The 16,364-nt window shown below is 40.9% G+C and overlaps 1 protein-coding gene across 3 annotated transcripts in view; it reads right to left on the bottom strand.

Moving 5' to 3' along the window:
* Positions 1-16,364, bottom strand: part of usp2a (ubiquitin specific peptidase 2a) — a 35,838-nt gene extending 19,474 nt beyond the window's left edge. For 2 of the 3 annotated variants that reach the window (XM_028419081.1, XM_028419079.1), the window contains exons 1-3: positions 14,595-14,712; positions 13,796-13,917; positions 4,772-5,591 (exon numbers count right to left, since the gene is read on the bottom strand). In XM_028419081.1, the coding sequence (XP_028274882.1) occupies positions 4,772-5,533 (762 nt within the window). In that variant the 5' untranslated portion in view covers positions 5,534-5,591; positions 13,796-13,917; positions 14,595-14,712. Of the gene's footprint in view, positions 1-4,771; positions 5,592-13,795; positions 13,918-14,594; positions 14,713-16,153 lie in introns of those variants that run through there. The other variant, XM_028419080.1, reaches the window with a different exon arrangement.

Below are 16,364 nucleotides of genomic sequence, written 5' to 3' on the forward strand. Positions count from 1 at the left end.
CAAAACTGGGGGTATATACAGGTAGACAGATTCTTTACCACTTGAAAAGGGATACAAAATGATCAGTTGTTGATCTACATGTTATTCTGTCCTTGTTATGCATCAGCTCAATTGAGGTGTAACTGATGTGTTAAGTGAAAGAAGTGCAGCATGTACCCAGCAACAATCTTATGACCCAGGCTCAAGTGTGTGTACACAACAAATAACCAAGGAGCACATTCCATCAGCAGGCTAAGTGTGTGTGTGTGGCCCAATGTCTAAATCCTTAAGGTGGAAATCTACAATGTGAGAAGGGGGCAGAGTCACTCTTTGCATTCTGATATCTGATACAAAAGCAGTCTCATATAAAAATGGGACAAAAGCTGTCTCTGAGCTATGTTATCTGGGAGAAGTCAGAGTACAATTACCTTGGGACAGCTGGCATATTCCCTACGCTAAATTAAGCACATTAGTCTGACAATCTCTTCACTCAAGTGTTTAAATTTAACCAAGGTACAACATATGCCTTTGGAGGGCAATTAAAACAATGTATTGCTGTTGATGTGCTTATTCTACATTCTTACTTAGTACATGGCATTCTTTAACCTGTTAGCATGAGTGCAGATTAACCTCCTGTGGATTGTGCAGGAGAGTTTAGGAGAATGTGTGGGAGAGTTGCAGTGAAAGTTTAGGTGTCACTGTTCCAGAACAGCACAGACTCTTCTGTACTGTCACAGGAGAACAAAAAACAGCATCCTTTTTAGCCTTTATACCCTTTGAGCCAATCAGAGGTGCTGATCTGGTCATAATAAAGCAATAATATTTATTGTCTTCATGTTAAAATGTATAGGCTTCATATGTATGTGTGTGAATGGAAGTAAAGTTCTGAGGGAGTTTTAGTAAGTGTACAATTATTGATTACAATTACATTCCTCCCCAAAAAAGATGCATTTAATATCTTCTATCATTAAGTATTATCATGCTTTACAGTTTGAAAGTCAGTAAGTCACAGTGAATTTAAAAAAATGTTTCTGTGTTTACACTTGTCTGGGTTATTACTCAGTGGAGATGTTTTTACCCAAGTTGCGGTGTTCTGGTGCCTTAAAAAGCCTCCTTGGTTTGTGAGTCACAACCTCTCCTGAACTGCTGGCTGTGTTTTACAGATCATTTAGCTACATATAAGTCATAGAACACCTATTCTTAGATCAGATAATCACTTGATTGCCTGATCTCCATGACGATAAAGCAGGTTAAAAGCCTGCAAAACAAACTACTACGTAAAAAAAAGAAAGAAATGAAATTATTTTGTCAAACTACAAAAAAAAAAATCTCCATTATGGCAACAAAATCTAGGTGTAATGTAACCACTATTCCAGTCTGTGGTGGTGAGTGGAAAGTTGACCTGAAAATATGTGGGTCACCTTTCTCGATTTGTTAGTCTACGTTTACAAACCATAGACCGTGAGTTCTAGAGTAGTGCCCCAAAGAGAGTGAGTCACCACTCCTAAGCTGTTGGCTAGACTCAATGTTCAAAGGTTGGTGTGGATTTCTTTTAGTTAAGAGACAAAGTTTTGCCAAGAAATGTACTCTACTTGTACAGTAAATGTTAAGATGTTGAGCAGTAACTTAGACAAAAAGTAAGAGAAATCATCTACAGCACACCCTGCTGCCACCACCCCAGTGGATGGATAGGCAGCTAGATAGATAGATCCTTTTATAGATACTTGTACATCCCTTGGATAGTACAGTACTGTACTACTGAACAGCAGTTTTAGTAGTTTAGGAATAGGCTTCCTTACAGATGTACCACACACTGACCCACAAACCCTACCAAAAGGCAGCTCCACAGTAACAGCCTACAACACTGACTGGCCCTTATTTTGTCCCCAGACAAAAAAAAAAGCTCCATCTCGTTCCAGACCTTTTTTTTTTTTTTTTATAAAACCATAAGCTGTCTGCCCAAGGTGGCAAACGGAGAGTCAGACAGTCTAAATATATTGTTGACTCAACAAAAAGTCTAGACACAAAGCATTAACAGATCTACTTGGGCACACCACCCTGGCCTTAATGTGGCCAGGGGAGAGTGAGTGAAAGGAGTTCAAAGAACTGGCTAAACATTCTAAACAAAACATTTGAACTTTCACTCACTCTCTTATTATAAAAGTACTGAATTATTTTAACTCATAGATGAAAAAAAAAACTAAAGTTTAGTCACATCATCTGGACCACAGCAGCACACTGCAAACAAAACTGAGAGTACACATCCCTGGGGGCAAGTCATTGTACATTTGCCTAACTTCAGCATTTGTTTACATTGTATATGATCGTATTTGCTTGTGTCCCATGCACTGTTTTCTATGTTTCTCTTAAGCACAGTGTCATATGTTTATAACTATTATAAACATAAATAACTGTACCTCTCCTGTTTATAGCTGGTTTAGTTTGTGTTGTATCTGCTAATGCACAACAACCTACTACCAGTTAGTAAATAGCCTGAATCTAAACACTAAAAAGGGAAAACACCAGAGCATCCACAGAAAAGCATCGTGTTTTTTCCTTGTATGTGTCCTAGTCTAATATGAGAAATCTGCTGGAAAAAACAAGGGTGATGACCAGTCATGTTAACCAGCTGGACTTACTCATAAACATGGCACAAAATGTACACGATCATGAGGCGGCAGCAGCTGCTATTTCTGTGTTGCAAGCTTCTAAGAAACTCGGGATTGGGTTTACCTTGCTTTGCCAAAACTATTTCAAGTGACCTGGCATAAATGAACTGAAACATCAGCGTTAAAACAACAAGAGGGGAACAATTTCAGTGGCTCTCTAGCCATTCTGTGGGACTAAATAAAAAAGATGTTATAATTTAGTAACATTTGATGAAGAAATTGTTAATGTATGTAAATGTATGTATGTATGTAAAAAAAGCTAATGCTAGATCATGGGTGGATTTTATGCCAAGATACTCCCCTCTCAAAATTTCATTGGCATGAACACCAAGAAACCATTGTCTTGACTTTGTTGCCCGAGGCTGGCTGACCTACTATGACACAATGTGGGGTCAGAAAGTGGTCATAGACTGTGTCAGATTGACGCTCATCAGTCATGAGATCGCTTCTAACAGACCTTCACCCACCCCAAAATGTGACCGACAGTGCACATTAAGCATGCCCCACATGGGACAGGATAGCACCTGCCAACCCTTTGTCATCAGGGGTGAGACATGTCGTGTTTATATTTACATGCACACGTGCAGGCCAGAACTCACTCATCTTTGGCACGTGCCTTTTACGGTATGTTTCTTGAAACGTACCTATCAACCACAAGGTCCACACAAATCAAACTACTACAATTATACATTATTAAAAATGTATGAATTACTGTCTTTTACCATTACCATAATTGGTGTTGGGTAAAAGTCTAACAATTCTATGCTTTACAAATAAATGAAAAATAATACAGTATCTTTGCAGGAGCTGGTTTCTGCTGTCTGTGTTGACAGTGCAGATACCAGCCCTGAGGGACAGGGGTGATTAAGTGGGCCTGGAGTAACAGAGGCCTTGGGTTCATTAACAGCATGAGGAGCCCAGCTGGTGACATCCAAATAAAGTACTTTTTTCAGTTTAAGCATGGTATACAGGTGTTGATTACTTGAAAGGTTAATAGGAATAAAAGCCATGTTCAGACTTGCTAGTTCCTCTGCATGGAAAGGGTCAATACTTGACTTAAGAATGAATCTTTTTTAATTGACTGAGACAAGTTGACAAGATTATGATCTGCCTATTGATGTTAGAATAGTTCATATATGTCAGACCTCCTGATACTGCCCTTGTGCTTTATTTATTAGCAAACGGCTCACATGTCATGCATGACTTAATTATTTTTTAATATGATGTTTTAAGTGGCTATAAAAATAGCAGTTGACATTTGTATTATCTTGTTATGTTAAATTTTTAGGAGAATGTCCCCTCCGTTTACTCATTTGAGACACTGATCATGCTTGCATGCTTGTCACATCAGACACACAAACGGATTTATATGCTAAAGGAAATATTAATAACTCACAAAGGGTCTGAGAGTATGTGGCTTTGTCAATTATGATTGTTATAACATAGAGGCTTTAATATTAAACAAGAATAGGAACAAGCTGTAAATGAAATATCTAACATTGTATGTAACAGGGTATGGGGTCTCTTATATTTTCTATTACATCTGTGGTTTTAAAACCCGCCGCCGCCACTCATTCATGTAACAGTTATCAGGACTAATCCAGGGGGAAGTGGGTCATTTGTGCTTTCTGACCTGCATAGATGAAGCACAGCTCATTAATACTGAACTTAGAGATGAGGCTAGTGTCCTGCAGACCCAGATCAACATAGCCTTGGAGTTCCCTCAGAGAGGTGTAAGCTAATTGCTGGGCTAGAAGAGCTCATATAACCATGCTAAGAGATTATTTGTCACATAACCACAGAACTACAGCACTTACACGCACTAGAAGAATGACCTTTTAGGACCATCTCTTTTTTTGTAAAGATAATCAGCTATATTGGGCATTTATTTTTTTGACTGATTTTTGACTTAAGATAATGAGTGTAACATATCTGGTATGTTACTTCTAGTTAGTAGCTGAAACAAATTTGAGCAATAGTGCCCCCATTTGGTAAAAAAGACACTAGCAGCATCATACAATAACAATGACACCATTTACCTCTGTGGTGACCACTGCAACTTACTGATCTGAGAGAAGTACTTCCCTAATAAAGGAAGAACAAAGCAGATGACATTGTCTTACCGTGGAGTCCCTGATGGGGGAATGAGACAGCCCGTTACTGCTCGGCTCCCATGTTGAAGAGCTGAATGCTCTGCTGCTGCTGTTGAAGGCCTCCTGGGTGGAGCTCCGTGAGAGGGCCTCCTGAGTAGAGCTCCGCGACAGTCCTGTGTAGCCTGAACGAGAGCTCGAGCCATACGAGTCAGCCACATCACTGGCCCGACTGCGGTAGCTCCGCAGGGCACTGCTGGAAGAAGATGGGGTGGAGGAGGAGGAGGCATCACTGAGGCCCAGAGATGCCAGGTCCCTGCTTAAGTCACTCTGGGATACAGATTTTCGACGGTTGAGTGTGATGCTGGAGGCCACCGGTGAGGAGGAGAGGTAGCTTGCCTGGGCTGAGGATGAAGAATAGGAACTGTAGCCAGTATAGGCCGACCCCCCATTCAGCCCCGACCCTCCGTAGGTCTTGACAGGGGTTCGGCTGAGGCTCTCGCTCCGACGGCTGCTGCTGCTTCCTAGGATGTCAGTACGTGGGATGGTTCGCCCCCGATCGCGGTCAGGATCTGAGGAGGTGCTGTAGTTGCGGCTGCGGATGGCGGAGCTGCCCAGAAAGCTGGAGGAGGAGTAACCTGAGGAGGAAGAGGAAGAGGTGGGGGATTTGTAGGACAGCCTGTCCCTCTCACTGTAGGAGCTGAGGCCCGGGGTCAGGGAGGAGCTGTAGGAGCTGTAGTGGCTGCTGTAGGAGGGGCCAGCGTAGCGCTTGGCGGTGGAGGAGACACGAGACATGCTGCTGCTGCTGGTTTGTCAGCCACAGGGAGGGAGAGTCTCTGGAAGACTGCATCGACTGCAGACACAGCAAAGAGACACAAGCTTTGCATGAGTTCATCAGCAACAATCAAATCAATACTTACAGTACAGCAACAACGTAGGCAGTTAGGCCATCATTTATCCTTGCTTCACTAAGCATTAATCTGGTTTTAAAGGGACAAAATGATTCAAGTGTGCCTCACTGCAAGAGAAAACTTACAATATGTAACAGTAAACTTACTGTGTAACACATTACCGAATTTCTTCCAGTGCATCTTTTCATTTTGAGGACTAAACTCAGACATCATGTGCCCATTGAATATCACCAACTGTATGTACCTTCAGTTTTGTACATAATGCAGCATAGTGCAGACAGAACCTCAAAGATAATGAAACAATTTCAGTCTGTAAAGTGGCTAATGTAAGGGACACTTGCATCATGCATCATCTGTGGATTTCATATTTCAAATAAATGCTTTACATCCAAAAATCCCCTAAAATCTTTTTTTAATCTGAAAAAAAACACAAAAATTCTATAATTAAGGGACCTTTATGTTGCAATTAAGCATATATTCATTGCATCCACTGGGAAATGTTACCCTCTCACAGGATAATCTTGTTATTTGTTATCATTTTAGTTTTCTTCCAAATTGCACAGTCCAATTCTAAAGTATGTATGTGTCTCATTTTGGTGTTTATTTACAGTACTTACAGTTTTAAGTCATAGTCATAAGTCAAATATGCTTGACTGAGAGGTTCAAGAAAAACTGACTTTTAAAGTGAAAGTAGAAATCAAAAAACTACAGCACTCGTATGTAGGTTTATATGTAAACAGTCATACATTTACATATAAAATTGACTACGACATTGTGTTTTAGGCATGTCAACATAACGATTAGGCTTTAACTTTTTGAATTTTTAAAAACCAAGAAGAGGCAGAAGAGGCATAAGGAGCAAGATACACCGTAATATGCAAATAAAATAAAATGAGTGTTGTGTGAGTATATGAAATACCCAGGTTATACATGTATATGAGGATAATTGTGGATGTGTGATCCCACTCTTTCCACTTGGGTGGAAAAAATAACACAGGTACCATGTAACTATCTGGGTACAATACAAAAGGCCCCTTACTAGGACCTATATCTTGAAGATTTCAAGTGAATGCTTGGTTACCCAGGCTTGAGATTTAACAAGTGTAACATGTTTCAGCTTGCAACTAATAGATACTATAGCCTGATCACACATCACGCAACAGTGGGTGGCATAATATACAGTCTAGAGCCCCTCTGTGGTAACACAAGGAGCACGGTCAACTCTGCCTAGCATGCTTGCTGATACACCATAGTGGTGGTGAACTCTCAGGAGAGGCAGAGCATCCACATGTGGACTTTCCTGCTAACTTCAATCTCATCCAAAAAAAAATACCTCAAGGAGATGCACAGAAATACGAAATCCCCTCTCCTGCAAGGCCCCAGCACAGGTTCAGTGTGTGGAGCACACGGCTATAATGGGAGAATCCAGCTGACTGTTAGATAAAGTCAGGCAGGCAGCACAGTATGTTCCTGTGGTGGCCGAGGCAGAGACAGGCTCTTGTTCACATGCACAGCAGCGTCTGAATAAATAAAAGTATCTGGTGTTGCTGATCCGTGTTGAGTTCGAGAGGGAGGCTCCTATTTCTTTAATCTGTCTCTCTACCTCTCCCTGCTTCCTATCCTTTCCCACTGTCTCTCGCTCTTCCTCGGCACCGATGCCTCCCCTCTGACTGCATCTCTTTCCTTCTTAGCATAGTTTCCCTTCCTTCAGGGTCTCCATCGCTTTCTCCCTCTGCACCTCTGTATGTTTCTGTAACCACAAGTTTATCAATAATTCAACATATGGATCTGGAGTAGGCAGACAGGCAGTGTGCTTGAGACAGGCAAACACATGCTGCTGGCCAAAACATACAGACTCAGGCCAGAAGACCACAGCCATTCAACCGAGTACTGCCAAGCCAGCAAGGCTAGCAGCACCTGGCCTCGCTTTAAAACAGCCAGCTAAAGTCAGGCTTTGTAGAAGGATGAGGTTTGTTTCTATAATTTGGAAGTGGTTGTGTGTGAAGGGTTATTTTGGTTTTGGCAGTGTAATGCAGACAGCAACAGTAACACATGGACAGCCTATCTGACATCACCCAATCGCTTGCTCTGACATGCTAAAGTGTGGATATGGATTTACTCTCTATCAGCACCTTTGTCAGTGAACTGTGCCAAATACTAACCATATTAGAGGCATGTCAGTGGAAGCAAGGCAGATATTTCTCTTAAGCTCACAACATCCATCAACAAATCATAAACACTAAGTAAATGTTCCAGTTTAACGGAGTGCACCTAACCTGGATTAGCAGATCCTATAATCTACAGCTCCCCTCACTGGTGACTAAACGACAGTCAATTTAGCTCAGCTGTATTTACAGAAACCTTGGTTGCAAGTGGGATAAGCAACTAAAATCAGCTTTTTTGATCTGTGTCACATAAGCACCAACCAATTATATTTTACTGTAAAATCAAAAGACCAAAATGTTTAATCTCTGATCTATAACTTAGACTTTTGAATTGATGGTTAGACATAAAAACGTCTTTTCTCTATCCATTTTCTAAACTGCTTCATTCATTAGGGTTGGGGTAGCAACTCAAGAGAAGCCCGAACCTCCCTGTAACCCCAGCAAGCATCTGGGATTGCCTAATAAGAATTAAATACTTTAGATTTCAAACCATGTGTTCAGAAGAGACGAATTCAAGAATAACATCGTTAATAATGAAATGTCACCAGTAGTACTGTGTTTATTTTCTGGTAATTTTAACTGGTAATTGACAACCTGAACATAGCTGGAGCATGATCAGAGAGGCAACATTTTTAAAGCATGTACTTTACTTTAATTATGGCAAAAATTGTTTGTACAATGTGAATTCTCTGTTAACAGAAGGATCAAAACATGTGAGTCAAATCACAGGGAGAATAGTGGTGACTTGAGTTGTGTTATGAGTAAGACACGCAGCACAAACACAGCCCAGTAAAGAGGCGGTTGTCAGGTTAATAGTGCTACATCGTCCAGTCATCACAAATCACGACAAATTCTTATCAAAGGGAGGGTCTGTGGCTGCACCTCTGCCTCATACTCTAACGGCCCTGCACGTGCACTTTTCTGTATTCTTACAGCTGTGTCACAATAAAGACAAAAGGCCAGCTGAGTAAAATAAGCTCCGGCTAGCCTGGTGGGCAAGCTGCTAGGAAGTGAAGCGCAAACAGCAGGCCACACCCGAGGGAGTGACACCACACAACATGGATAGACTGGATTGATAAAATGATAGCAAACCATGGATTCTACTTCTAAAAGGAGATGTCTCCACGGAAACAACACACGCAGAAGCACAAGCATGCTCCACATACACACAAACTCACTCTACTGCTACTCTGCATTATCTGCCCCCCCTGAGGTTGGTCTAACCAGCAGTTACCATAGCTACCATGGCAACAAGCTACATTTGTTTGCTTGCTACCAACGCATAAAGGACTTAAAAAGTAGCAGTGGGGCATATTCCAAAGCCAATTCACTTACTATCAGAGCCCGGACTGGCGGCTGCACTTAATACCCTGCATTCTTTCCCTCCCTTCAGAGCACTACCAAGGAAATGAAAAGTATCTGCCTAACAAGCCTCTGTGCTGCTACACATGACAGAACAGGATACGATAAAAATCAAACAGTAGAGGTCAGAGGAAAACATAATTGTTCTACTTTTTAAGCCCTTGCTGGTCTGGTCTGCCAAACTGCTGCCAAACCTGTAAGAAAGCTGTCAACAGTGGCAGAAGTGACGGCATGAGCGCAGCGCAAGAGAAGATTTTAGCAGCTGACTGTTGGCATCCTGCTGGCAAAGGAGCTGAAGAGATGAGGTTTCACTTACAAGGCAGGTTTCAGAAAACCAAGCTAAAAACTTCTTAGGAAGCTCCCTTTCACTACATGGAACTGGATTCCAGAGTGATCCAAAGAAGAAAATCAGCAAAACTGAGTGGATTTGTGTATTTAACCCACACACACGCTGTGTTCACATTAAAATTCATATACTGGTAATAAACTCTGTCACTGGTATGCCACTTACTTTGCTGCACTATTCACACATATTCCGATTTTTATAGGCAAGAATTTGGTCAAGAAAAAACAAAATAAATATGAAGGGTAACACAGATAAATGTTACCCAATTCTGCTGTTCCCCTCAGCTCGGCAGAACATTTTATCATCTCTCAGCTGATTGTTTTGGTATAACTTCAATACTTTGATTCATTCTTCATTCATACTTAAAAGATCACACATTTACTACATTGCTAGGCTTCAAAGTATAACCATACACTTATGTATTATTTGTAAATTGTGGATTTTTTTCCAGAGCCTCTTGCAGAAAAGTGCTTCCATTGAAAAGCCATCATTCTAAATGAGTCAGCGAGTGAGATCTCTTACAGTACATATTGTCCTCCTACATCCCCTCTCCCCCCGCCAAGCCTATTAGAGAGCAGAACCAATCTCAAGTGCAGTAAGAGAGTGTGTGATGACGCAGGACGCCAAAGCCGCCATGCCCCAGGGTGACATTGGATAAATGTAACATCAGAATCGGTGATTTGGAGTGAGAGCATGTGTGTTTGTGTGAATGTGATGTATGTGTGAGGGTGGAGAAGTAATGTGCTATTAGTAAATAGTTCGATCAATCTTCAGATCAGAGCAGTTCTGAGAAGAACTGAGAAGAACGCTGATTTAAAAAAAAATCAAGCTCAATGTTGAGCCAGATAAACCTGTTTCTATAAACAGAGATATGTGCAGATAAATGAGTGTGCTACAAATTCATATTTCATTCCCCTATAGCACAAACTATATTGATACCGAGGTCTAACTGATTACTTGGCCATTGGCAGATGCCACATTTACATTTACAAAACTGGCTATTGACAACCCCATGGTCAGAGGGAATTGTCACTTATTCATTTAGCCTGACATTACTGTCATGTCAGACCATGTGCTCTGGGGAGGAGAGCAGTTTGTGCCCTAATCAAGTCAGTGATGTGTGTGTCCCATTATTTTCTGAGCTCTCGAAACTGTTGCTTTGTGTCTCATTATTTCTTTAATTCGATTTACATTAACTTGAACAGCTGCGTCAATCTAATCCACACACTCAACATTTCTGAACAAATGACATAAGACAACATAAAACTGATTTGAAGCTAATTGTCAATCCTCTTCCTCCTTCCAACACATTTTAGCTGCTGAGCAAAAGGCAATAGCATTCTTCCAGTGTCCAACCGCAATGGAAACTTAAGACTACAGAAAATAGCAGAAAATCAAAAATACAGACACAGTAAGGTCTCCAGTCATTTTGACAGCCTCTGTTTAGGTGATGACATATGACACTGTGCTAAATGCACTGTTAGATTTAGCAGCTTTTTGCAAATATTGCTATTTAGTGCTGAGCATACTGTCGACAGTTGGTTTTTGAAGCTGTTGCACTGAAATCAGAAGCTGGCTGCTGGAAGTTAGGTAAGTCTGAAACATAATCAATAAGTGATGTTGATAGTTGTAAAACCAAAACAATGAAGCTGAAAGATACTAAAACAGTCACTGTAACTGGACAGAATAGTATAGATGGTATGGTAAATCCCCTCCCTGTGTTACCTACCAGTTACTGAATTCAGAATATACATGTTCACCTGCCTAATTAAACATATTTAAATAAAGCAATATATTGATACAGTGCTAATTCCTACCTACTCAATGGTACTCAAATATTCCAGCTGTTTCTATGTCATCAGTACATTTTGAGCATTAGAATGTAATTGTAAATGACCTTTGTTGTTTTTATCTAGACAACAGGACCTGCAGGAAAACACTGAGTGTAAAATGTGACCTAACTTTGAATGACAGCTCTCACACCTAAATAAACCATTTTCACTGTCACCTCCATCCCCATAAAAACACAGCCAGCTGCAGCAGCACAAATGAGCACATGCCACCCATCAAAACTAACATAACAGTGAATTTATGTTGTTCTCACGGAGAATAAATGTTATAAATCAACATGGACATTGTGAGCTCTCGGAGCTGTGCTGGGTTTGGCTTGGTCTTAGACACTGCCATATATATAACCTGAAATGTGAGCAGATAAGAGGCTGCTGATGTCTGTGAGGGCCACACTGACGCCTCTACCCTCCCTCTTTGCCTTTACAACTAGTTGCCAAGCATATTAAAACTAAGCTTAACTATTCCTCTCCTCTGACAAGCCATAGCTGGATCTCTCCCAGCCTTGCCTAGCAACTCGTTAGATGCCATTCAGCACGTTTTGTTTAGACCCCAACTTAATCTAAAAAGCAGTATTTGGAGCTTTGTACAGAGAAAAAGAAATGAACTAGAGGAATGCACAGTGCATGTGCAGGAGAGCCAAATAAAACCATCAAATGAAAGTAGCAACCAAAAACATCTGGTTCATAAAAATGCCACGAAGGAAGAGATTTAATATCAGTGACTGCTTTACTACCAATGACCTGGGGTTGGTTGTAACAATACCTCTGTTGCATCCTTGAACATTTTGTTTAAAAAAAAAGGTAAAAATTCCTCTAACCTTGCATAAAAAAAGAAATTTAAAAAAAAAAAAAATTCCATATTTTTTGCCCATTCTCATTAAAATTCTTCACTGCACAACCAAGCTTCAACACTTGAGCAGCCAATTAGCATTTATCGCTACTACCATCTGTTGGTGACTCACTGGAGAGGCCGTAAATGCAGCAGTGACCTCAGAGAGGACTGGATCTGTGGGCTAAAGTGATTGATGCTCCAGCCTCTGCAGTTGACTGTTGTAATCCTTTATTCATTGAGCTAATCATTTGGTCAATTAGACACCATTATCATTTGATACACCTATCAATCTCTGACACAGTCGTGGAGCAGCTTTACTTTTCAGCACAGCAGTTGTTATTGAATCACAAACAGTACTGTTTCCAAAAAGAAACTCAGCTGTCAATCATAATTATTTGCTAAATGCCTTCTCTCCGTGGTGCTTTCAGAGTTTGGTTCTTGACCTTTTCTTACAATTATTAACATTGTGAAGTTTCTTAATTTCCCTAAAACCTATTTGTACTGCATTTCTTTAAAACAGCATTTCAAATGTGGCATTTTGTTTTTATTACCATGATTTACTGCCTGCCAGTGATGGGTGTATTTTTCACCTACACACTTTACTTTGATGGGCAAAGATTGCTTTTACAACTACATTTTTCTACATATCAACTCTAACTATCAAGGTTGCTATGTGACAGAAGGAGACACTGGTGCAAAAACAAAAAGCACTCCATGGGCCCCTACTGTCTCCGTTATTGACACTGTGTTCAACCTCTGCTGCCTAGAAAGGCCACTCCTTCATATACCCAATGTTTTGAAGAATGCAGAAGAATACAGACTGTTCTATGGGCCTGGATGAATTGGTCTAGGTCTTGTTTTTACTAATCAAAGTGGGCTGATTAGAACTTTAAAATACATTTTGTGATTATTTTTTCGTAAACTAGATTGTGAGCAACATAAGAAAAATATGTACTTTCTTTCACCTAACAATCTGTTTTACCATCTCAACAAATCTCCTCTATGTCTACTTTACATACTGTTTTATAACTGTTAAAATGAACTTGAAACAGGGGTAAGCATTTGCCTGTTTTACATTCTGTTCACTGGCTCCCTGTCATATTTCAAATTGATTTTAGATTTTTTCTCCTGACATACCAGGCAGTCCAGGGTCAAACGTCTCTGAATTTAAAGGGATTGTTGAGAATTCTTTAAAAGTCAATGCTGAAAAGAGAAGCCAGATCTGAGCACACTTTTAAAAAGCACCTTTGTACACAGTTGGTTTCTATTGTTTTATACATTTCTTTATATAACATGCAGTAGTTTGATGTCTAATACAGTGGATATTTGTTGATAATCTGCAGCCAAACAAAACTGTTAAGTGTTTTTTTTTCCAACGTTGATTTCATCATTAAAATCTCTTAAAAGTCATATTAGTGTCTAAATGTCTACACAGCACAAGAATGTAAACTGAGGTGGAACTGGCGTGCAGCATTATCTGTGAAATTTAGTCATTTCTGTGTTTGAGTAAGCTGATACAACATACCACATAACCTATTTTTAAACCTTTTTCACTGTGTGACCTGTGTGTGTGTGTGTGTGAAGCCCTTACCTGCTGTGTTTGTAGCAGTGTGTGTCAGTCCCCACAGACTGTGATAGTTTTGGGGCAGCTCATCCTACTGTTGCTACCCTGCAGTGTACGTGGACACACAGACCTTCTGACACTGCTCACTCCTGTGGAAACACACACAGACGCATTATGTGTCTGCCATTCAACACAGACACAATGAAACAGCAACATGAAAAAAACAGTAATCACTGTCTGTTGATTGAGATCATGCGTTTGGGACTACGTGTCTGAAACAGTCTAATATATCAGGTACTCTTCAGATTTCCACAACATAACAACAGCAAGTGCAACATGTAAGTCCATAGATTGACAGCAGAAGATAGCAGACATCAACTCTCACAGTGGGCGCAGCAACTGGTCAAGATATTCTGCGGATTTCGTGTCCCACTGTTAAAGATTGCTGATACAGTAAATCCTTTGGATTGTATTATCAAATCTGGAAACGTTTCTCAATCTAAAGCTCTGATAAAGAGAAAGTTCACAATTTGATTCCATCTTGAAAGGCTCTACTAGAAAGGACACACATTTTTACCATCACACTTGGCAAAATGTCCAAGTTGAAATGTAAAATTCTAGTGTATGTACTACCTGAATTTCCTATAGTCATGCTAGAAAAATCCTGAACATTCTTAAAATTAATCCTGTATCTTCTGCCTTAGCCTCCCTTGGAGGCCAGCTGAGCAAAAACCCAAACTGAATGCATTCAACTGCCAAGCAGGTACCTAAAAGAATAAAAAGGAAGGAGAGTGCTGGGTTAAGTTTGCTTTTTAAAAAGGCTCACCCTTGTTGTTCTGAGAGGCCAGGCCAACAGACAGACAAAAAGCTGTGTGGTGCTACTTGGGACGCTGTAGCCCCGGAGTTCCAGAGGATAGTATGAGCACAGCGATCCAGAATGCTACAGATCAAGTTACAGAGCCGGTAAATATAGCAGACGCCTATGACCTCTACAGGTCACTCAACACTCACTGGCATTCCAATTTGCTCTTAAAGGACTAGCATTAGAGCTTTTTATAAGCCAAGCTGGGGTAAGCATCATTTCCAATACTGCTCTGCTGTGGCCAGCAGATCAGCCACTTTCACAGAAATTAAAAGTCTGACGTGAGAGGCAAGAGACAGTGGATCAGGATCCAGTCACCCTTCCTCAGTAATCATGCCACTGTACAGCATACAACATATACTATATACTCATACAATGTAATTTACTGGGTTTAGATTTGTTATTTAGGATTCTGTTATTTATAACTATACTAAAAGCACTACAATTCTGCTATTTACAATTTGAATTCCTTCAAAATAAAAGTAACACTGTCTCATTTATTCTAGGCTGATGTGTGCAGTATATAACACAGATCCATATATGTAAAAAAAAAACATGCATCATCGGTGAATTGCTGAAATAAAGTGGAGTATTTTCCAGTTGACGTATTTGTGCAAGACAATGGAAAAAGACAGACGTAGCTCTGTGGTGGACGATCTCTGTGAGGGGTATAGCGTTACATGACACAGAGAGGAGATGGGACGACACTGGTACCGGAGCTGTAGTCGGTGCACTGCGGTGCGCAGTGAAACGGACTGATTTCATGCAAATATCTGCATAATTCAAACACCGCTCATAAAGTACGGGGATAATGTGATGGCACGGGCGATTAGATAACCAGCCAGACCCCGGCAGCGTTGCTTGGTAATGGAAGCGCTGTAGTGAAGGGGGCGGAGAGCAGACACAAACAGTAACATCCTCCAAGCCACTTGTACTGAGAGGAGAAGCACAAACTTAATACAGCGCTAACCTCCATAATCATTTCGCCAGTTTCCCCTCTGTGTGGTCGCCTTGCATTGCTTTGTTACCTAGCTAACTCGCTAGCAAGTAAACAGTAACCAAGACAGCAGCGGCATCACCCCGCTGTGAGACAGCCCCACGTTAAAACTAGTGTTTAAGCTAATTATGGTACTGCTTAAACGCAAAGCATACACATTTGACGGGTAATAACACAGTCCCTTTATACTAGGACACCATTATCCCTCTAAGTATAGCTATATCCGGCAGCGAGACTTAACTCGACGTTAACCGAACTTCTGGAGTTCGCTTAGGTCGCACACTGACGGCAGTGCATGTACCTGTATTAAAACGAAATAAAAAACCTCTATCGCAGTCACACTCGATGCCGAATGTTCTAGTGGATCACTGTAACTTGTAAAATATGCAAACTGGGTTTCTGGAAAGTATAGATTTATTCCTGTCAGCGAGGCGAACTGAATATTGTCAGAGTTTTAAAGGAGTTTGGTCACAGAACAGCACCTATCGCAGGGTTCTGGTGGTGTAAGGTAACTGCATTCACTCACCCCACTGCTGGAGACCATCCCGATCCAAACGGGCAGCGAAACGCCCCTAAAAGTATCGCGCTGGTCGGTTTGTGCTGCTTTTTAGACCGTTACTTGAATGCAGAGAACGGTCGAGAATAATGCTGGCTAGAATACTACACCACCAAGGGGCTGTTTACTTAAGACTACGCTGGTTTTCAGCCATACCTTCTGTCCCCTTTCAGTTGTAGAG

This window comes from Parambassis ranga, chromosome 13, assembly GCF_900634625.1.
Source record: "Parambassis ranga chromosome 13, fParRan2.1, whole genome shotgun sequence".
Classification (NCBI taxonomy): domain Eukaryota; kingdom Metazoa; phylum Chordata; class Actinopteri; family Ambassidae; genus Parambassis; species Parambassis ranga.